The sequence below is a fragment of the Sceloporus occidentalis genome, unplaced genomic scaffold (genome assembly GCF_023333645.1).
Source record: "Sceloporus occidentalis isolate IW3139 unplaced genomic scaffold, rSceOcc1.0.p SCAF_1, whole genome shotgun sequence".
In the NCBI taxonomy this organism is placed as follows: Eukaryota; Metazoa; Chordata; class Lepidosauria; order Squamata; family Phrynosomatidae; genus Sceloporus; species Sceloporus occidentalis.
Window position 1 is genome coordinate 129,938,533 of NW_028316981.1, and position 23,451 is coordinate 129,961,983.

The 23,451-nt window shown below is 44.8% G+C and overlaps 1 protein-coding gene across 1 annotated transcript in view; it reads left to right on the plus strand.

The window, feature by feature from the left end:
* LOC149322140 (inactive rhomboid protein 2-like) overlaps positions 1 to 23,451 on the plus strand; it is a 103,881-nt gene that overhangs the window by 73,358 nt on the left and 7,072 nt on the right. Inside the window, exons 6-17 of the mRNA XM_089535205.1 lie at positions 4,069 to 4,197; positions 5,824 to 5,954; positions 7,399 to 7,599; positions 7,950 to 8,061; positions 8,921 to 8,995; positions 10,175 to 10,336; positions 13,913 to 14,022; positions 14,244 to 14,307; positions 15,492 to 15,586; positions 19,064 to 19,139; positions 20,260 to 20,360; positions 22,456 to 22,609. Of these exons, the coding sequence (XP_089391331.1) occupies positions 4,069 to 4,197; positions 5,824 to 5,954; positions 7,399 to 7,599; positions 7,950 to 8,061; positions 8,921 to 8,995; positions 10,175 to 10,336; positions 13,913 to 14,022; positions 14,244 to 14,307; positions 15,492 to 15,586; positions 19,064 to 19,139; positions 20,260 to 20,360; positions 22,456 to 22,609 (1,410 nt within the window). The remainder of the gene's footprint in view (positions 1 to 4,068; positions 4,198 to 5,823; positions 5,955 to 7,398; positions 7,600 to 7,949; positions 8,062 to 8,920; positions 8,996 to 10,174; positions 10,337 to 13,912; positions 14,023 to 14,243; positions 14,308 to 15,491; positions 15,587 to 19,063; positions 19,140 to 20,259; positions 20,361 to 22,455; positions 22,610 to 23,451) is intronic.

Genomic DNA, 23,451 nt, shown 5'->3' on the forward strand with positions numbered 1-23,451 from the left:
TCTGCGTCTAAGTACAGGAAGAATTACCAGAGACAGGACTCTGACCCAACCAAGAAGAGAAACTGAAGGGGTGCAGCATACTCCGTCACCTCCTCTTCCCTTAGTTTCCTGGACAGATTGAAGCCCTTTTCCACCATTTGGGCCTCGATATCTTCCGATTCTTGGGCCCTTGTTACGCCCTCGAATTCGAAGAGCTTCCACCAACTGGGGCTATCCTTTCCACTCCCCCTTCAGACACCCTCCTCGACGAAGTACACACCCTACTTGCCAAAGGCGCCATTTCGCCGGTCGATGCCGTTGACGTTCCCAGATGTTTCTTCTCTCATTATTTTACGGTCCCCAAGGCCGATGGGGGCATTAGGCCCATATTGGACTTGAGGGCGCTGAACACTTACCTGTCCTATCGCCGTTTCCGTATGGTAACACTTGCCTCTATTTTACCTTTGTTGCACCAGGGTCTGTGGTTTGCGACGATTGATTTAAAGGACGCTTACTTCCATGTCAGCATCCAAGAGACCCACCGCAGGTTTCTGGCCTTTGCTGTCAGACCCGACGCCTACAAGTACAACGTCCTCCCGTTCGGCCTGTCCACAGCCCCACGAGTCTTCACCAAGTGCATGGCACCGGTCGTGTCGTTTCTGCACCGTCGGGGCATCAGAGTCTTCCTGTATCTGGACGACTGGCTGCTAGTGGCCCCTTCGAGGCACGAGCTGCGTCGACATACCGCCGAGACCCTGGAACTCCTAACGGCTTTGGGACTGGTAGTCAACTTCGAAAAGTCGCAGCTGCTTCCCACCAAGCAGATAAGATTCATCAGATCAATCCTCAATTCCGACAGTTGCATAGCCTTCCTGCCTCCTGACCAGTTTCGAGCACTCTGTCTGGCCCTCCGTCAGTTCATCATCCGAAGGCGAGTCACCGCCAGAGAGGTCCAAGTTGCTTTGGGCCACATGGCATCGACAACATTCATTACACCGTGGGCAAGACTGCGATCCCGGGTCCTCCAGTCCTGGTTCCTGTCCGTCTTCGACCCCAAGAGAGACTCCCCATCCCGACGCCTCACCGTCCCGCTCCCTCCGTTGGTGGCTCGACTCCCGGAACGCTTGCGCTGGCATGCCTTTTTTGCTGCCTCAATCGGAGGTGGTTCTGACCACAGACGCGTCAGAAGAAGGGTGGGGAGCACATGCCCTGAACTTGTGGGCCAAGGGCCTATGGTCCCTCAACGAAAAGGCTCTACATATCAACGCCCTGGAGTTGTTGGCAGTAGAGAAGGCCCTAAGGGCGTTCGAATCCTCCCTCGCCGGGAAGGTTGTTCAACTCAGGACGGACAACACTACGGTGATGTATTATCTTAACAAACAAGGGGGCACCAGATCACGCACCCTCCTTGACATCACTCTCCGGGTGTGGGACTGGTGCATCGCTCGAGACATTCTGCTCCAAGCAGTACACCTGCCGGGAACCCTGAACGATCTGGCGGACCTCCTCAGCAGGTCCCCGTCGACATGTCACGAGTGGAGGCTCCACCCAGAGGCTGTTCATGACCTCTTCAGTCAGTGGGGAACCCCGCAGATAGACCTGTTCACGACTGTCCACAACACCCATTGTCCCCAGTTCTGCTCCCGGACGCGAGGCGAGGACTCCCTCGGAGACACGTTCGGATTCCAGTGGTCGGGGGTGATGCTGTACGCCTTTCCCCCCTTCCCTCTCATCACCAGGACAGTGTCCAAAATGACATCGGATGCCGCCAATGCGATCCTGATCACCCCGTGGTGGCCGGGACAGCCTTGGTTCCCGGCCCTCCTCCACCTCTCCCGGGACAGTTTTCTCCGCCTCGAACGCAGGCAGGATCTTCTCACAGTCCAAGCAGGACGGGTTCGACATCCCAACATCGACGCCCTGCCTCTGGTGGCGTGGAGAATCCATCCCTAGCATCACTACCGGCCTCGGTGCGCGACGTCATTCTAGCGGCTCAGAAACCAGCCACCCGAAAATCCTACACATTGAAGTGGAATAAGTTCCTCCGTTTTTTGTCAGACAGACGTCTTTCACCTGCATTGGTGACGACACCAATGGTGCTGGACTTCCTGATGTCTCTGGTCAGCTCGGGTCTGTGCCTCACATCCATCAAATGTTATTTGTCAGCCATCTGTTCCTTTTTCCAGTTTGAAGGGAAACTCTCCTTTTTCAAGGACCCCTTGGTTAAAAGTTTCCTGAGGGGCTGTAACAACCTCCACCCACAGGTGTCCTTACCGCCTCCAGCTTGGAGCCTTGAGGCGGTGTTGGGAGCCTTACAGTCTAGACCCTTTGAACCTTTAGCCACCACAGACATCAGGCTCCTGAAGTGGAAGACGGTCTTTTTGGTGGCTATCACCTCTGCCCGCCGGGCGGGTGAACTTTGTGCCCTGTGACGGGACCAGCCCTTCCTCAGGTTCCACTTGGACAAGGTAGTTCTCCGTACGGACATTACCTTCTTACCCAAGGTTGTTTCGATGTTTCACATGTGCCAGGACATTGTTCTCCCTACCCTGGCTCCGAGCCCGACCACTGACGCTGAGAGGGCTCTCCACACACTGGACGTCCGTAGGGCCCTAGCTTTCTACCTAGATAGAACTATGGACTCAAGCCGCTCCGAGAGACTGTTCCAGTACTACTCGGGACCCAAAAGAGGACTACCGGTGTCGGCTCAAAGACTTTCTAAATGGGTGTCCAACACCATTCGCCTATGCTATGAACTCCTAGGTAAACCTCTGCTTGATAGGGTCCGCTCCCACACCACAAGGGCGGTAGCAGCATCTTCTGCATTTCTGTCAGATGTACCCTTAGATGATATCTGTAGGGCTGCGGTTTGGTCACAGCCCTTGACCTTTATCAAGCATTATAGGTTGGATACCAGGGCCAAGAGAGATTCAGACTTTGGCAGGGCTGTCCTGGTATCGGGGTTACACTAATGAGATTGGTCATACTGGCTTATTTGCTGTTGTATGTGTTTTCATGATTAATGCACTACAGTTTACTCTTTATTGATACACTTCATGGGCTCGCTGGGCTCTCTGTTATGTTGATGCCTTTATAGGGCCATTCATGGTTGTGTGTTTTATTTTAAAAAAAAAAAACACCATGCAAACAAACGAGACTATGAGGCACTGTGATGTCTGTTCTATTTATTGGTGCTTAATAAACAACTTGTTGGTTGATACAAGTGTCATGACACTCCCTCCGCCGTCAACCTTAGCTTGCTAGTCTCAACCCATTTGTATGATTCGCAGAGACCACGAAGAAGGAGGACAGGTTGCTTACCTGTAACGGTAGTTCTTCGAGTGGTCATCTGCGAATACATACAAATCCCACCCATCCTCCCCTCAGTGTCCTGCTCTATATTGGCTCATTTCTTGTCGCCTACACGGCAGAAAATTGCGGAACTGGGGAAAGAGCGGGAAAGCAGCGGCTTTATAAGGGATGGGCGGAGCTACCACCAAAAAGTTTCTATATGTTGCAAAGAGTACTTTGCCCAGTGATTCTAGAAGTTTCTGAAGGCACTGCGCAGATGCAGTACAACCCATTTGTATGTATTCGCAGATGACCACTCGAAGAAATACCGTTACAGGTAAGCAACCTGTCCATTCTTGACCTGTTTTCAGCTGATTTTCTTCCACTGTGTTTTTTTGTTTGTTAGTTTTGTTTTGTTTTTTGTGGGGATGTATTTTGAGGTCATGAGGGTTGTGGAGCAAAATCATTTTGGCAAAAATGCCTCTTATTTCCTGTAGAAGGCATTTGAGCGCAGAAACATTTTTGGGGTTTGTTTTGTTTTGTTTTGTTTTTTGCAGGGTGTGTAGTCCTCCAAGGTCTCCTGGGAGGCTGATGTTACCCCCAGCCTCCCAACAGTTGCCCACACCTGCAGTATAACAAGCTGTCTCCCATAATTTGTGTCACTGAAGCTGGCAGCTGGAATTTCTTAGAGTTAAAATGCATGACAACTGGAGGGTGGGGGCATTACTGTAGTACTGCAGAATATTTTTTGTCAGTTTGATTTTCACCATTCACTCTTCTGAATTATTTTTGCCAAAGGGACGTTCAGTTCTGGAGCCCTCAGCACCAAAACGGAGGTTCAACAAACGGAGCTTTGTTTATCCCAGCTTCATGGATGATGATGTGGTGGACGGCATGGATACATTTGATTCCTCCTTCTTTAGTAAGGCAAGCATGGTTTCATGGCCTTCCAGCACTACTCCCTTGTTACATTCCCATAACTTTCCTTCCATACTGTCTGGACAGCTGTCAGTCCAGGCTCAGCCTCTAATGAAAGGAACTGTAGCAACTTCTCTACTAGGCCTCTGTAGGCTGTAAGAGGATTTTAGCTTTTCTGTTTTTTGGTTTTCCTACCACTCACTCCCTTTCAGTTTGGTGAACTATTAATTCATTACTTCCCTGCTGAGGGGGCTACACCTCCTTGGGGTTCACTTCACACTGTTGCCACACTACCAAATTCCATCATGTGCCTGTAGGACAAATAACCCCACTGCTTCCCCAAAAATAAGTTGAGTGGGGAGCATAAACTTAGTTTATAAGGACATTTGTGTTCTGGGAAGTCCCCTGGAAGTGCTAATTACCTATGCACTCTCTCTATCTGCTTTTGTCTTAGAGGGAAATTGTTGCTTATCTCCCAATGCTGTGTGGCCAAGGGAGAAACAAATAATAATCATTAATTTTGTTTAAAAACCTGCATGTGCCTTTTTCACAAGCTGATTAGGCTTTTCCAGGAGCACTAATCACCTTGTAAACAATGTTTTTAAGGCAAATGCTGGTTGTGTTTGCTCCTGCTGTCAGATCTGAGCAGCAGTGGGGGAAGTGTGGCAGTCCCCCACATCTCCCATGGAAATTGATCAGGTAGCACTGGGAAAGAAGGATTGGTGGTTTGTTTTGTTTTGTTTTTCATTTTTGCTGAAATTAAACTATGGTGAGTGGAAGCAGCAAGATCCACATGGCACAAAAGGCAGAAAAACAGATTTAGGCTCATATGTGCCTCCCTAGTGTAACAGGTAAAGGCATGTTGCTGCATCCAGTTTGCTCCAGTTCCTAATGGTGGCTTCCACCTGCCTAGGGCTTCTAACACTGCACAGAAAGGATAGGGGCTACTTTGTAGGAGCTTCCATTGTATAAATGTAGCACATGAAAACACCCTCATTGTGACCACAGGCAATGGCCATGGATTAGTCTGGCCTTGGCCCCAGTCTTTGTACCTGGACCTTTTCTCTCAGGATTTTAAAACACTTCCTTTGAAAAAATTATTGGGAGATTTGGTGTTGGTATTTCTTGCTCAGAAAACATCACACAGTGCCCACATCTTTTGTTTTTTGTACATTCCTTTTCTGTTGTGTAACATGGATTCATTTCCTTCTGTTCCACCACTTCCCATTTACTGCCACTGCCTCAAACATCCCATGTTAGACTCTGTGTTTCATTAGATCTATGAAGGCTAAGGTTGCCATTTAAAAATAGCTAAAACAACCACAAAGCTAACTCTTTTGCTATATTGCCGACTGCTTTCCTCTCAGATGTGTCTATTCAGCTAAACACTGTTCAGTTACACACAATGCATTTACTAGAAAGTGCTTTTTAGCCCATAACCCCCTGTTTTGTTGTCTTATCTCCAAGCACAGTCATGGGGCATGACTACTGGATGTATAAACATGAAATGATGGCCACATTGTTTTGTAGCTACTGGTAGTTGGACAGGGCAGTCACATTAGCCTTTTAAGAAGACTGAGACTTGCCCTGTAAGTTAGGTCATGTCAAACAGTATCTCTATTTTTTTTCTTACAGGTTGATACTCACGATGAGATGTGCTCCATGCCAGATGATGTATTTGAATCTCCACCTCTCTCTGCCACTTATTTCCGAGGACTTCCTCAGCCAGAGGATGGCAAGTCTCCTGAGGCTGAGCACCCATTGCAGTGAGTCTTGGGCTCCAGTTTAATATAGTGCCAAGATTTTCAAAGGGGTGTGCTTTTCCATGTCTACTCAGTCTTTCACTATAACTGCACCAGCATTACATGGAAACAAGGGCCAAACCTCCCACAACCACCATCATTTGACATGTCATTACGTTCGCAGGAATCTGCCAAAGAAACCAGATTTTTGGTGGGGGTACTCAGATTTAGGGATGCTATTCCAGGAACCTGCTTTGTGATTTCAGTAACAGGTTAATAAGTGTGAGATGTTTCCTCTGCCAGTGAATTTTAAAGACAGACAATGGGTCCTTGAACAGATCAACCCTGAACTCTCCCTGGAAGCTAAGATGATAAAGCTGAGGCTGTGATACTTCAGCCATATCATGAGAAGGCATGACTCATTAGAAAAGACAATAATGCTAGGAAAGATAGAAGACAGCAGAAGGAGAAGAAGATCACATGCCAGATGGATAGACTTAACCAGGTAGGCCACGGTCCTGAGTCTGTAGGACCTGAGAGAGCAGTGGAGGACAAGGTGTCTTGGAGATGTTTCATCCATAGAGTCATCATGAGTTGAGATCAACTCAAGGGTAGCTAACAGCAACAACAAACCCATTTTTAGGCTATTTTTAGACACCTATGTTGCCTTTATGGATAATGTTGCTTTGGGGCTATTTTTAGATTCCTCTATTGTAATTTTCAAAAGTTTTGTATTTATGTCATCCTGAGAAGTACTTTAAGGGTCGAGCAGAAGTATCTGTTAAAAATATAAAAAGTCATTTTCCTGCTATACTATGGCAACTGCAGACTAGAGTGTAAAGGCTTTCTTGCTGCAGAGTAGGGTGCCATGTAGGACCATCATCTTATTCCGTATAAACTGTTGGATGAGTATGGATTTACCATGCTTTGAAAAAAGACTCAAACATTCTTTGAAGAAAGCACAAGAAAATGGTAGGACAGTACCTACAAGAAACAGATAATTGATTAACTATTAAGAAATCACAGCCTACCAAGAGTTTTGGAGTCTGTTTCCATTGTTTAGAGAAAGTAACCAGCAGAATGAATTGTGCAGCATTTGCATGTCAGAGATTCAAGGAGATATCAGCATTCAAACAGATACTTCTGTTTGTTTTGTTTACTCTCACAGAAATTAACAAATAAGCAGGCCCAAAGGGCCTGGAAGGGGAATAAAAACTGCTGAGGGGAGGCAAAATAGAAATTCATCTTTTGATTTATGAGCCTGTGACACTTGGCTTAACGTGTAGACTGTGGGTGAAGCTGATTTTTATTTTTATGATGTTGTGGGAGAAGAAGCCTCTGAATCATTAGTACTGAGGTATAATTCCCTGTATTACAATGGGCACCCAGGAGGAATTCTGATATTGAGCGCATGGGTCCAGCGTGCTTTTCCACTTTGAATCAAAGGGATCTTTCCTCCTTCTTGCAGGCGTACAGGAGGAGCTGGTGGTGTCGCTGCTGCTGTTCCCAAGAGGGGCACGCGGATCGCCTCTCGAGTGAAACACTTTGCCTTTGACCGCAAGAAGCGCTACTATGGACTGGGAGTGGTCGGCAAGTGGCTGAACAGGACGTATCGCCGAAGCATCAGCAGTGTGGTGCGCTCGCAGCTGGAGCTCACAGACAACCATCGGTAGGAGCCAAAGCACTTGCTAGCTATGGGCCATTGTGTTGGGGCTGTTGGGTAAGATACAGCAGGCTGTCCCAGGGGATGTGAGTGTGGTTATGCTTCCTGCAACTTTCTTTGGAGCAGTGGTGGGCAGTTGGGGGGGGGGGCTCCTGTTTCCCAGTTGCTGGACATCCTTTTAGGTACGTGCATCAGATACACAGTGGATCAGCAATATTTTTTTGCATGCTTTGGTCACAGTTGTTTCCCCACTGGTGTGTACCTAACTCAGGTTTGATCATTGATCATGAACAGAATCTATTCTGGGTATAATTCTGAACCATAACTTTTTCTCTCTACTTTTTCTTCCTTATTAGCCCCTACTTCACCTACTGGATCACCTTTGTCCACATCATTATAACTCTCCTCATCATTTGCACCTATGGGATTGCTCCAATTGGCTTTGCCCAACACCTGACAACAGCATTAGTGAGTCTAATTATATTGTAATCCTTCTAGTTTAATATATATTCCACTGAGACAATCCTTAAAGACTCTCAGGGTAGCTAACAGCAACTTAAAAATATCAGAGTATATGATAAAATCAATTGCAAAATATAGAAATACAACTATGCTGTAAGAGCAGGTTCCAGTAAAGCATTCGAAGTGTGGGAGTAGAATTTATCTTTCCTGAAATGCTCACTGGAATAGTATGGATCTTAACATATGTTCTAAAAACTCAGAGCAGGTACCTTTCCCAAACCCATGTTGCCAAGTAAACATCAAATGTTATATAGTGCTGGGAGCAGGATGCTATTTAATAACCTAAACACAATGAGTGGTGTTTTTCATGATACTCTGGGTTGTCATAGTCAAGCTGGGTAGGGTTTGAATAGTTTAAAAAAATAGCAGAATGAATTATACCTGGAAATGAATTGGCTCCCAGCATAAATTTTTCTCTACAGATATTATACCTCTTACAGGCAGCTACCACCAAAAGGCACATGCTGCCATGTTCAGGAGCATTGAGCATTTTCAGAGAATCTTCAGCAACAGTCTTCCAGCTGGGCAAAATGAAAGCAGTGCTCTGGGCACAATGAAGAGTGGCAATGACTAGCTGAATATCAAAAATGAAAATCTACAACCAGAAAAACCAGCATTTGTAGGTTTTGTCTTCTAGTGAGGGTTATTTGAAGTAATTGGGTAAATGTGTCAAACCATGCTTATGCTCATTCTCTGATCTTGCTTTTAACCTTTGTAGTGGGGTGGCAGCAGGACGAGGGATCTGAGCTGAACTTTCTTGTATGATACTTGTCACTGACAAGGACATTTCTCAATTACCTGGCAGGTCCTGCGAAACAAAGGTGTATATGAGAGTGTGAAGTACATCCAGCAGGAGAACTTCTGGATTGGCCCAAGCTCGGTAAAGGCTGTGCTTCCTTCTGGTCTGCATTGTTCCTCTGGAGGCAGTTCTTACCATGACAAGAAATTCAGTGTGTGCATTGTTCACACAGTGGCTTTTTGTATCAGCAGTTAGATTATAAATGCTGGCTCTTGACTTTCTGTGCTGTGTAACAACCTGCAGAGTGTAATTACTGAAATAAATTTTGGCCTTTAGCTACCCACTTCCCCCAGGAAATGGCAGTGTCTGGAACAAACACATTTAAAGTGTGTAAGAATCCAAACTAACTTTGTGTACGCAACCATTGTGTGTTAGGAGAAAATGTTTGTTATAGTTCCTGATGCATTCATCAGCTAAACCCAAATAAATTTAGACTTGTCTCCAAAAGTGTATGTTTAAGCAGCAACTTCTTCATCAGACATCCCATTGCTCCCACAATATGTTCTAACCTAGGCAGGAAATATTGCAGAAAGAGGTGAATTTGAACACAAGGGCTTTAAATGTTCCATCCAAAGCAGAAAAAAGCCGAGTGAATAAGGCGTGGTACAGACACGCCAAATGCGTCCTGCTGGCGACGTACTAGGGTTAAGGGACTGTGCGTCAATCGCATGGTCCCTAACTGTAGTACGGGGCAGCGCCATAATAATGACGCCGCCCTGTGTATACAGGCACCACCATTGTTACGTGATGGACACATAGCCTCCGCACATCACACCACGCTTGTGACATCACGAGTGCGCCATTGGCACACTCGGACATCACAATGGCGGCACAAAAAGAACCCGCTTTTGCGGGTTCTTTTTCCTCCAGTGGGAAGCCACGCGGTTTGGTGGCTGCGGCTTCCCGCTAGCGGAAAAAAGGCTACCACCACTCCGCACATTAAGGAAGGTATGTACCAAGCCTAATTTAGGATTGATAGTTAAGACTCATATGAAAGAAAGAGATAAATATTTTTCTGAGATAGGGATAAAATGTATGTCTCTACTCACTTGCATCCCATATAGAAGACCAGAAATGGGAAAAGTACTAATGAGACATGCTTTCCCTTCTGCCATTCATGGAAGATGCACAGTAATCTAGGGGTCAACTGGTTGTTGATTTTGCATGATTTCCATGCAAGGTGGAGCTGGGGAGAGAGAAATTGGATGGACACCCCACTCTCTAATTTCATCATCTTTCCACTACCACATCCAATTCCAGATTGACCTGATCCACCTAGGGGCCAAGTTCTCACCCTGCATCCGGAAGGACCAACAGATTGAGAAGCTGATACAGAAAGAGAAAGACCAAGAGCGAAAGTCAGGCTGCTGTGTCCAAAATGATAACTCTGGGTGTGTCCAGACACTGCGAGAAGATTGCTCAGTAAGTGCAGTAGTGATGACTTACCTCCTTTGAATTTTGTTGCAGTGCAGGAAAACATAAGTTTGGAAGGTATGTGTTTTAATTTTGCCACTTGTGCTATGAGGCATGAGGAGGGCTTGCCCTACCAATACACAGAGGAAGATGGCTACAGATTTTGGGTGCCAAGAAAGGACAGCAAATTTTTAATTATTTAACTGGTTATTATTATTGCATAGGAGGTGTTTGGAGGGATGTGGTGAGCATTGGATATCAAAATAATGAGACTGGCTTGGAGAGCTTTGTCTTGGATGATGGAGTTTCCATTTGTTGCCCTGTCTTAGGGCCAAAGCAGACAGGCAGGAGGGAGCAACCAGAAGCGCTCCCAGCCCGATCGTCCCAGGGCCCAGAGGTTGCCTCCTCCCACCTCCACAAATAGGAGTAGGAAAGACCCGCTCCTTTTGAGGTCACATATGAGCTGCCTTAGGTGGCTCCAGGGCAGCTTCTGGGTGCTCCGAGGGCGTGTGTCATGTAAACACCAATTCCCTGTAGGAGCCTGAAGCCCCCCCCCCCCATCATAATGAATCACACTCACCCCATTCTTTTTTTTCAAGTGACAGCACAATGGGTTTTACTATCCCACCACTGCCACCAGTTTTGTCAAGAGCACGTTTACTTTTCCAAAACTATTTTGGAAAAATAGTTGCAAAACTTTTCCAAAACTGCTACCTCTTTGTGACTGTCACTTTATTCTATTCATAAACACCAACTAGGTGTAAAACTGTTCTCCTGTTTGTAAATGTCAGTAGCGTGGTTAATTACTCAAGGTCCAGATAAACCTTTATTTGAAACAGAAATACAACTTTATCTATAAAATGATTTAAACAATGTTTCGCTTATTGAGATGGTACATATGTTTGTTACTTTAAGCTATTATTTTCTTAGTTTATTTAGCTATAGTTTCAGATAGCTTTCCCACACTTTCGCCAACAACTCTTAGTTGTTTATACCCAGGACCCTCACAGCATCCTTATTTTAGGTTCTTTTTCTAAACCTACACCAGCCTCCAAAGTTAACTATCCCTCAGGATATGACCCCACAGCAACTCCCTCCCTTAAAGTTCTGTGTCTGGGGGAAGCCTCTCACTACTGGACTCTGCCCCTACCAGACCGTGTCTGACTAAGTTCCTCACTTCTGGACTTCTACGATAATGGTCCCTATCTATTTCTCCCTCCCAGCAACAACCCTATTTATCATCTCCAGCCATCCATGTGATTGGCTGGCACCAGATTTCTTCCTATTGATTGTTGCTTGACTGGCCCATTTCTGCCAGCTTTCTTCCTTTTGGTTATTGCTAAGCTGGCCAGCTCTCCACACCCTTGAAAATTATCAGACAAGGGGAATTGGAAGTATAATCCGATGGCAATCTGAACGCAATCGTGGGGTTTAATGTTATTGCATGATAACCCACTACACACAAATTCGGGCAATGGGAAGTCAGTCCGAGCGCAATCATGTGGTTTCATGTTATTACATGATAGACTGCCACACACAAATTTGGGCAATAGCATGCTATTTTTGGGCAATGGGGAGCCAGTTCGAATGCAGTGAGTATTCACGTAATTGCGCGAAACTAGCGACTTTAAGTGAATGCATTCTGGCCCCACTTTCTTTTCATTCGAATTTAAGAAAAATTCCTCCTATTTGATAAACTCACTTGTCTGCCCATCTGTTTTGAGCCTTAGATAGCAAAATGTCTCAGCTCAGGGCACAATCACAGTTCTCTGGATAAGAAGGCAGAGAGACATCTGAAGAGATCCTACTGAAATCTATTTCTTTTAGTGGACAGTTGCCAGTCCAGGGTGGGTGGAGGAGGGCATATCTGCAATTACTGTACTTCTGTGTTCCTTGAATAGGGGGATTCCTTTGACATTATTCCCTTGTTTAGGAAAGGTTTGTTGGCATTTTAGGTAAGTGTTGATTTATATTATCAACTGCACCAGGGGTCGGCAACCCCCGGCCCGCGGGCCATATGCGGCCCACGGAGGCAGCAGGACCAGCCCCAGCCTGGTCCTGCCGCCGCTGCCAAGGCCTCCTCCTCCTCCTCTGGGCCTCCAGGCTGCCCCTGGCCCTTTAAGAGCAGCAGCAGCAAGGAGGAGGACGAGGCCTGGCTTCATCCTCCTCCTCGCCGCCGCCCTTAAAGGGCCAAGGGCAGCTTGGAGGCCCAGAGGCCTCCAGGCTGCCCCCGGCCCTTCTTCCATGGTGGCAGGGGCAAGCAGGACGAGGGCAAGCCTCGTCCTCCTCGCCTCCACTGCTCTTAAAGGGCCAGGGACAGCCTGGAGGCCTCTTGGCTTCCAAGCTGCCCCTGGCCCTTTAAGAGCAGTGGGGGTGAGGAGAACCAGCCTGGTCCTGCCGCCGCCGCCGCCACGAAGGCCACCTCCTCCTCCTGGGCAGCGCACGGGGCTAGGACAGAGGAGCTCGTCCCCTTTCGCCAGCTGGCCATTGGCTAGCTGGCCAAAGGGGACGGGCTCCTCTTGAGCGCGCCGCCTGGGAGGAGGAGGAGGAGGACTTCTGCGGGCTCCTTCTCGGCCCATGCGGCCCCAGGCCTCTCCCTCCGGAGGGAGGACTGGAGCTGCAAGGGCCGATAAAGGGCCCGCGGAAGCGGCCTGCCGCCTCCCTGGGCTTCCCCCAGGGCCCTTGCGCCCCCAGGCCTCTCCCTCCGGAGGGAGAGGCCTGGGGCCGCATGGGTCGAAATGGAGCCCGCGGAAGTGGCCTGCCACCTCCGCAGGCTCCCCCCAGGGCCCTTGCGGCCCCAAGCCTCTCTCTCCGGAGGGAGGCCTGGGGCCGCACGGGCCGAGAATGGGCCCGTGGAAGCAGCCTGCCGCCTCCTGGGCTCCTCCACGGCCCTTGGAGCCCTTTCGGCCGAAGGAAAGAGCTGAAGGGAAGGGCCTGTGACGGGTGCCCAAGCCCTTCCCTTCGCCCTCCCTCCCCTTCGGCCGAAAGGGCCCCTTGGAGGAAGGGACCAAGAAGGAGAGGGCGGGCACACGCCTCCTCCTCCCCATGGGGCTTCGGTGGAAGCTCCGCCCTGGCACGCGGCCCCGCCCCTGGAGGGTGGAAGCTCCACCCCCCGGCTTCAGCCCCCCCCCCCCCCCCAGTTGTCTGAGGGACAGCAACCCGGCCCCCGGCTCAAAAAGGTTGCCTACCCCTGAACTGCACCATAGAAAAATTAATAGAATCAATTTTTCTTTCAAATTGGATTTTCAAACCAGGCATAGAAGGTCTCTAAATTTCCTTCTAAACCTTTAAAAGGAAGGCTTTCATCCCCCCCCCCCCCCACCCCAAAAATTGGTATGCCTTAAAATAGGCTAAGAAATTCTCAGTCTTGACCCTGGTCTTAAAGAAAGGCTTCTTATGCCAAATAAGCATTCTCTAAAACAAGTTTTTTTGATGTGATTCTGTTCTCTCTGTTTAAAAAAGCAGGTGGTATAGAAGTATTAACCTTGTAGATATGTTTTCATAGTATATATCTTATACTGTATATACACCACATAATGAGATATTATGATAAACATATGTTCAGAAAGTTACTTTCCCCCATAGGAAACATTGGCCACTTTTGTCAAATGGCCAGATCATAACCCACCAGCTGTTGACCCCAGTAATTCCAGTCTGAAGAGATCATCAGGAGCTGTTTGCTCTCAGGATCCCAGGTATCTCTATATATACATGTGTGTGTCTGTATGTGTGTGTGAGAGAGAGGGAAGTAACCCTTCCCCTATCAAGGGGCTATTTGTCTTCCATGTAAAACAGAATGAGAGGTGTGGAATGGTAGAACTGTAACACAGAGCTGGAAGCATTTTGTGTGCATGAGAGAGGGAGATAGAGAGAGAGTTTGTATTTTCACCCTTCATTACTGTTTGTTTTCTATCAGGACTTGTGAGGAACCAGCTTCAAATCGACCTCACATCTGGCCAGATGACATCACCAAGTGGCCGGTAAAGATTCCTTTCTTCCTTAAAATTGTTTGTGTTTCATTTCCTTTGCAAAGAACTTCCTACAATGCAAGTAAATGTGGATTTAAAATTAAAAATTCTGAAGAGAGAAAGGACTAGAAGTAGTTTGTTCTGCCCAACTGTCTGCCTTATTATTGAGTGTAATACAAGCTCTTTTTTAAGGCTGCTTTGTGGATAGACCTGTCCACTGATGGAAGAAGTGTTGCCTTTCTTATCTGTGGCCCTGTGCATGCCTGTCCCTGTAGAATGCAGCAGTCAAAAGTCAAGCAGGAAAGGTTTTGGTTCTCCAGTCTCTTAACTAGTGTGCAAGGTTGAACTTTAGCACAGATTGCCTTGCAGTTGTATGGGGGAAGGAGAGAAACAGAAACCCAGAAGATGCACAAGCCCTCATGTACACATAACTCACACTGATCCCCGCTGCCTCTTTCTACCTTCATTCCTCTGAATAAATCCTAATGCTTTCTTTTGTCTTCCTGCATGAGAATTGCTGGATAGAAAGATAACATGAACCAGCTGCAGGACCAGCCACGAGCACACAACTGGGAGATCTCGATCTCCTGAATCTGAAGTTTCTGTTAAATGTGCTAAGATGTCTTATTGACATGGTGGGGTCAACTTTTCTTTTTGCTAGAAACCCCAAGCTGGAACTTTGTGGGGAAAAGGCACATACTTAGAGCTCATGCTCAGGAATTTTATTTTGTATACCAGAACTGAACAGAGCTCACAGTTCTCTCTGAAGAAGTCCAGTACTGGGATAAAATTCAATGTCAGCTTCAACCCCAGCAGGAATGAGACTTGTTGGTCAACACTAATGTAACTCCCCATTATTTTAGTTAGTCTGTTCTAGCTGGGACTAAAATTGAGTTTTGCCCCAGTCATTGCAAGCCTTCTTTACTTCAGCAGTATAATTTATGTCTGAGGAGGGCATCCTTTTTTGCCTCAATTATTAACCTGTTGGGAGTCAGAAATTCTGGCCCATCTGCTACAAATGACCCAGAGATCCACCATAAGCAGTCTGTCCACCCCAGCTTAAGATGTCCTCTTGCTTGTTTTCTAATTTGTCTGTAGCCCTATATTCTATAGATTTCAGCAAAATTGATAGGTATGTTGATGAGTTGTGGATGAACTCTTTTCTTTTTATAATTGTCCATCTCTTTTATTTGCAGATCTGTACCTATCAGGCCAAAAGTAATCACACTGGCTTCTTGCATATGGACTGTGACATTAAAGGAAGACCTTGCTGTCTTGGAACTAAAGGCAGGTAAATACTTGTGATCCTAAGGATATCTCAGAGCTGCGCATAAAATATATTGCAATTACCAGCTGCAAACCTACCTGCTTTCCCTAGTTGGAAAAGCAAGATGTCATTTTAAAACCTGCCTGTTTCAAAAAGCTATCTTTCCTGACTTGGATTGCCCCAGACATCTTAGTAGGGCTAGTATTCAGTTAAGGTTCTCCTCTTCATGTGCTAATTAAGTGAACTCATGGGGGCTTGAAATTTAGTTACTTATTTTTAAAATTATACCACAACTATTTTTATGTAGATTTTGGATTTTTATGGAGTTTTTACTGTATGTCACAACTTAAACTAAAAACATGTGCATTACAAACAGGCAGCAGTATAACTATAAACAATAAGATAAAGCAGACATTTCAGAGAATGGGTGAGCCCCATGGCACAGAAGGGGACAAACCCCCAAAGGTGGATCGGGGCTCCTGTCCTCCTTCCGTTATCTTCCATTCTCCTCTTCCTGCTACCAAATGTGACAGCCATGCCATCTTGTCTGAAGGCCAGTGCAATTTTAGGCTGCATCAGTAAAAGTATAGTGTCTAGATCAAAGGAAGTAATAAGGCTACTGTATTCTGTTCTGGTCAGGCCCCACTTGGAATATTGTGTCCAGTTCTGGGCACCACAATTCAAAAATGACATTGAGAAACTAGAGCGTGTCCAAAGGAGGGTGACTAAAATGGTGAAGGGTCTGGCAACCATGTCGTATGAAGAAAGACTTAGGGAGCTGGGAATGTTTAGTCTGGAGAAGAGAAGGTTAAGAGGTGATATGATAGCCCTGTTTAAATATTTGAAAGGATGTCATATTGAGGAAGGAGCAAGCTTGTTTTCTGCTGCTCCAGAGACTAGGATCTGGAGCAACGGATACAAGCTGCAGGAAAAGAGATTCCACCTCAACATTAGGAAGAACTTCCTGACAGTAAGGGCTGTTCGACAGTGGAACACACTCCCTTAAAGTGTGGTGGAGTCTCCCTCCTTGGAGGTCTTTAAGCAGAGGCTGGATGGCCATCTGTTGGGGATGCTTTGACTGAGAGTTCCTGCATGGCAGGGGTTGGACTGGATGGCCCTTGGGGTCTCTTCCAACTCTAGGATTCTATGATTCTATGATTGCCTGCCTTGCCATTGCTATTTCTGTGCCCACTGAAAGTGTTTTTTTTTTCCAGTGGGGTCCTTCCTGTCTTCTAGGAGCATAGTTCTGCTAGGGAAGAAAATATATAATCATTGTCTGGGAGGCTTTTATATGGGTTATGGGTTTTTTTTACACTTTTGTATGTTTTATGTATTTTATGCTATTTTAGTAAGTTGATTTTAATTGTTGTAAATTTTTTGTTGTAAAGTTTTTAAACGATTTTATCTGTGAGCCATCTTGGTTCCCCTTGTGGGAGAAAGGTGGCATATAAACTAAATAAACAAATAAATAAAAGCTTCAGCACTCCACTGGCTTAGGAGGTGACAGTAGAACCTGCAGGGGCAGCAGAGATAGTGCTTGGGAGAGCCCCCAACACAAACACAGATGGTGGGTAGAGCTTTACATAACCCCAAAGTACTCAGTAAAACTCTTTTGATATGACACTGAGAGGATGGAATGGTAAGGAGGGGGGGAATGGCTTCTTTACCACTTCTTGCCACAGAGCAGACTTCTTACTCATGTGAAATAGGATTCAAGGTGAGTCACCCCTCCGTTGTATTTCCATGCAGTCCAAGTTGCTGAATAGGTTTAACAGGACAGGACCCCTGGTAAGGCTGAGCTAATTGGATGTGTATCTTATCACCTTATCCCACAGAGTGACCAGAGTTTAAAGGAGAGAATTCTCTACTGAAAAATCCCTCTGAGCCCTCCGGAATCCAATATATCTTTGAAATCAACCATCCTAAGTCCCTCCCATCTCAGAAGGGAAATATTAACAGATAAGAGGTGGTTAAAATATAAAGATATTCTGAAAACAGAGAATAGGAAATTAGTAATGAAGAGTCAAGAAGAACTCGGACAGCAAGGAATAAATTTAAGCTGGTTCCCTTACCGACAACTAAAAGAAAGATTCCTAACAGATGCCAAATAAGAAGCATTAACTAATGTCAAAACAGAATTGGATGAATTACTCAATCAGGGAGAAAGGAAAATAATATCAAAATTATATAATTTATGTTTGAAACTACAATTAGAAGCAGCGGAAACAATCAAAACAAATATGGTGGAATGGGCAAAAAATGTTACATATAACATATCACTAGTAAACTGGGAAAGGACATGGGGAAAAGATCTCAAATTCACATTATGTGCAGACATTAAGGAAAACTTTATTAACGTGTTATATAGATGGCATCTATCCCCTACACGATTAGTCAAAATATATAAAAGTAAAGAAAATATATGTTGGAGATGAAAAACAACAACCCGGAACCTTCTATCATATGTGGTGGACGTGCCCACAAATTAGAAAATATTGGATTGAGGTACACAAAATCATTCAAGAAATACTTCAAATTAAGACTGAGCTGAAACCAGAGACATGCCTATTAAACATGGTAGATGACATAACTGTAAGGAAAAAACTGAAAGTATTATATTTGGTAACTACAGCAAGGATAACAGTGGCAAAGAGATCGAAAGAAATTAAAGCTCCAGAAATTGATGAATGGTTAATCAAATCTTTGGAGGTGATAGAAATTGATACTTTGCAAACTTATTGAAAGAAGAAGAGAAAACAAGGGAGAAGAAATAAGATGGGAATTATTTATAGAATATTGTAACAAACGTTGAAGGAGTAATGAATAATATGGAAATGTTAATAAATTAGGGGAAATATATAAGTACGAGTATTAAGCTCCATAGTATTAAAGTTATATACTATATTATAATCATGAAAACTCAGATTCTACCATATGTAAGAAATATGTATATAAGCTTGTTAAAAAACTGATTAAGAAGTAAGAATTAATTTAAGAATGCCTATAAGATGATAACACATTCTTTGAAAGGAAAAACAAGAATAAAAAATGTGAGATAAGGGTAGGAAACAAGACGAGAAGGAGGAAAAATTAAGAAAGCTGTTTAATTTAATATGAATATTACAAGAAAGTATATGTAGGGGATAGACAGGGGGAGGGCAAGGAGAAGATGAATTTCAAGATAATCAGATATGTCTTTTTCTTTTTTTCTTTGGAATATTGTATTGTTATATATGTTGGATTTATTTTTGATAATGTTAATAAATTTTATTTTTTAATTAAAATGTAATATAGCTGAGCCTGTAAATAAACTATATGAGATTAATTTAAAAAAAATAAAAAGTCCCCCCGCATGTGTAAAAAGCGACTGTAAGCCTCAAACTTGTGCCATATGGAATGCTAGGCTCTTTGAAAATCTTGTTAAAGTGCTACAAAACGGTTTTATGTAGATGAAAGAAGAGATGCTGGTTACATTTCTTTATTTGTCTCTCTTTGTACTAGCTGTGAGATCACTACTCGGGAGTACTGCGAATTCATGCATGGCTATTTCCATGAAGAAGCAACTCTTTGTTCACAGGCAAGTAAGACTCTTGAGCATGTATAAGAGAAGACTTTTAATTCTGGTTTGTAGATGGCAGTGTGTGACTAGGAAAACTCTTGGAAAGTGGGATCTTTAAGGGGGATAACCCCTCTCTCATTTTCCCTTTGCACAATCACAATGAAGGGTATAAAACCAGGACTAGTGTTAGTACCTGGTATTCATGAGGAACTGTCAGGGACTGTACCTCAGGAGGATCCAAGGCTGGCCCTGTCTTACCTTGCTCCCCCTTCCCTTTAAAAAGTGATCTAGCTCAGTGCTCTGAGCAGCATCAAGCAACTAGGTCTACTATCTATCCCCCCCCCCCCCCCATGGGAATATGGAACGCTGCTTTCAGGCAGTGTGGAAAATTAGCCTCTTCTGTAGGACAACAGGTTAGTAGTGTTGAGCTCATAGAGTCATAGAATGGCAGAGGTCCCAGACTCAATTCCTGGTGCTAAGAGTTAAAAAGGGTCCCTGGGACCCAGTCTGGAAAATATCTGAGAATGCCGAGAGAATGCTGCCAATCAGAATAGACCCTAGATAGGACAAATAGTGTAATTACAGGCTGCTTCATTTATCTTGTATGATTAGAGCTTAGAACAAGGAAACTGATGCCTGCCTCTCATGCTCTGTGGTATCCCCTTTAGAATTAACTCCTTTTCTCCTTTGCTTTCTTCCATTCTAATCCATTTTATGAACACGTTTAGAAGAAAGGCAGCAAAGAAGGGTACTCCTGCAATGAGTCCCTATGGCCACTACCTCTGGGTTAGAAGGCTGTTTGATAATTACTGCCAGATGTAGAATTTTGTACAAGCAAAAATGTGTGAATCCAGGAGGTCAGCCAGCTTCAGGTGTATCACAGCAGAATTGTTCATAGGGTTACCTTCTCTTAGTTTCTGTTGGTCTACCACACTTTGTTTGTTACATTTCATCCAGTGAGTTGAAGAAGTGCATGGGTTCTCCCTATCCTCCACTGTATCCTCACAACAAAAACAACCGTGTGAGGTAGCTCAAGCAGAGAGATCTTCCAAGTCTCTGTCCAGTACTATAACCACTATACCTCGCCTGTTCTCGTTCTCGCTTAAATCACATGCTTTGTTTTTCTTTTCTTTTCTAGGTACACTGCATGGGTGAGGTGTGTGGCCTCTTGCCATTTCTTAACCCAGAGATTCCTGATCAGTTCTACAGACTCTGGTTATCCTTATTTCTTCATGCTGGGTAAGTAAGATGAAGAGATGTGTAGAAACTCTTGGGGGGAACTGTCTCAAAAGCTGGGGCTTGAGCTGGATTTTTTTTCTTTTGGGAGGGTTCCTTTTTCATTATTACTTGTAGATACAAGGCACTCAAGGAGGCGTACATTTTTCTCCACATAGCAACCCTGTCAAATAGTTTAGGGTGAGCAATAACCAAACAAGCTTCATAGCTGAGCCCTAGTATCTCCAGTTCTGCTGGGCTGCTTTAACCGATACACTTTACTTGTTTTGTTCTAATGCTGATGTCTCTACCCTTGCCTTGCAAGGTGCTGGGAAAGTAATGAGTTCCCATCTCTTTGTATCAGAAGTCTGAATATCTCAGATGTTACAGAAATATAGCCTCTTACTTTCTTTGCTTATCTCCCCAACTTGCCTAGCTTCCCATCATGTGATTGTCATTAAGTGCTTGCTATTCCCACCCAGAAAACTGGAAAGGAGGCTCATCTAGGGGCCATTCACTCTGTGCACTTATAACATTATTATTCAACTTCAGTTTCCATTATTCTGTCCTTTGGAATTCTGGGAGTTTCAGTTTAAGGAGGAGCCCATGGTGCTACAGTTGTGTCGTGTGAGTGAGCCCGTTTGGGGCCTGAATTAATGGTTCTGACCTATGTGCCCACTGGCTTTTTGCTGCAAAAAGTTTTTCAGTATTCTTTGGGCTTTCCCCTCTCTCTTAAGAGTTGGCTTTTGATTTCATGACTGAAACTCCCTATGTGTTTCTACTTGTAATTTAATTATTCTGATGGTTTTATTTTGAGATGGGCAGATATTAGGCATGTGGAATTTGTTTTGGCCTTTCACTATGTATTAATTTAATTTCTGTCCCACTTTTCTTGCAGCACAGAACCTCACTAAAACTTTCAAATCCACCAGGTAGAGCCTGGTATAAAAACATGCATTTGGAAGAAAGGATTTTTGAGTCCTAAAGTCTGGGGAGGAATCAAGAGATTTAATACACACACATACTCACTGAAGTCTTGATCTGGATTCCCCCACTCTTGCTGTTTATATTGCTAAAGGGTGATTCAGTTTTATGGCTAAATTTATTGCAAATGATGTGGGATCAGGACCAGATCCCCCTTCTCCCACTTACGCTAGAGTCCTAAACCAGATAGAGACTCCTGACTTAGCCTAAAGGGAAAAAAAGCAGGGATGGGAAATCTAGCTACTAACCACATCTATCATATGCCTTTTTAGTCTAACATAAAATGAATACACTTTTAATTTGCTTTTAATTCTACTGATTGCTTCATTCTATATTCACTTTTCTGTGTGCTTTATGATGTGAATTTTTATCTCATTTTTCTATGCTGCCTTGAGTTTCAAGGCTAGGGAAAAGGCGGTGCATAAATAAATGACAACCACATGTGCCCTCCCTCCCCCCTCACTGTTTCTGGAGCACTAGACCAGTCCAGGCCCTCAGGTGCCTCATTTTCTGACCAAAAAAGAGGGTGAATTGCCTTTCGGGGGGGGGGGGGAGGCTGCACTGCTTAACATAAAAAAGATGCCTGCTTGTCAAATGAACCCCAAGCCACTCCCATTTTTAGTATTATTATTATTTTGAGTAGTTTTTCTGAATCCCAAATGGTTCAAAGGTAGAGAACTGGCTCCTAGACCTGCTCCAGTCTCCCATCCCTAGTATTAACATAACATTCAATAAACTGGCTCATGCTGGTGTGTGTGTGTGTGTGTGTGTGTGTGTGTGTGTGTGTGTGTATGTGTATGTGAATAGGTGAGGGAGGGAGGGAGGTTGCATCCACACTGTAGAAATAATCCAGTTTGACATCACTTCAACTACCATGGCTCAATTCTATGGAATCCTGGTATTTGTAATTTGTTGTGGCAGCACAGCTCTCTATCAGAGAAGCCTGAATATCTCACCTAACTACAGATCCCAGACCTCCATAGTATTGAGCCATGGCAGTTAAAATGGTGTCAAATTCCATTAATTCTGCAGTGTGGATGCAGCCAGAGAGAAAGAGGAGGGTTCAGCAGGAGTAGTTTTTGTAACATGAAGAAATCTGATGTGAAGTGTTTTCTATTACCTTTTTCCATTGTAGAGTTATCCACTGCCTAGTGTCAGTGGTCTTTCAGATGACAGTTCTCAGGGATTTGGAGAAGCTGGCTGGCTGGCTTAGAATCACCATCATTTTCATCCTCAGCGGCATCACAGGCAATCTGGCCAGTGCCATTTTTCTGCCATACAGGGCAGAGGTAAGGACATGGTTACATCTTTTCCCTATAGGGCAGGGTGGGCAAGCGTCAGAGGTTAGGGAGCCACATTGGTTCCCCAGGGGACCATGGAGGACTGCATCTCCTGGAATTTCATTTTTGCCTCCAAATATCCCATAGGAGGCATGCTGGGGGAATTTGTCTGTGTTATGGGCCTTTCGTGGACAATTCTGAGGTCAGAAAAGGCCTTTTTTCGACAAGAAGTGACCTCGACGTTCACTGGTATAACTGGTCTTCCAGATGACAATCCTTAAAGGTTTGGGAGCATGTCCTGGGAACCACATAAGCATCTTTGGGGCTGCATTTTGCCCACCACTCTTCCCCCTGGGTGAATAACTTCTCTATTAGACATGATTTAACCTAAGCAGAAAATTCTCCACTTTCCAGGAAAGCAAATGTGCCATCAAGCTTAGTGTTTACTAAGTGTACCCAGCCAGCAGTACTATCTTTTCTGTATCAAATTCTGAAAGTTGAGGGCATGTGGAAGTACAATCAGGACAGGACAGCAGTTGCTGTTCAGGAATGGAGAAATAAATGAATAGGAAAGCTACATAATTGGAAACTCTGGAATTAGTAGGTTCTTGCTGCTTTCAGCAATGTGCTGTTGTGACATGGTGAGCTAATACTATCTTAGACTGCAAGTATAGAGGACATGTTTAAAATTCCCTCGTGTCACCATCTGTCTGCCTCTGGAAAACCAGTACATCAAGGAGAAAAGTTCAGTCTTGGCCTTCTTGCCAGCTTGCTGGGTCTCAGTGGCCAGAATGGGGAGCTGGTGTTGTTAAGATCTGAGAAACATTCAACATATGGTCCCCACTTGCTTC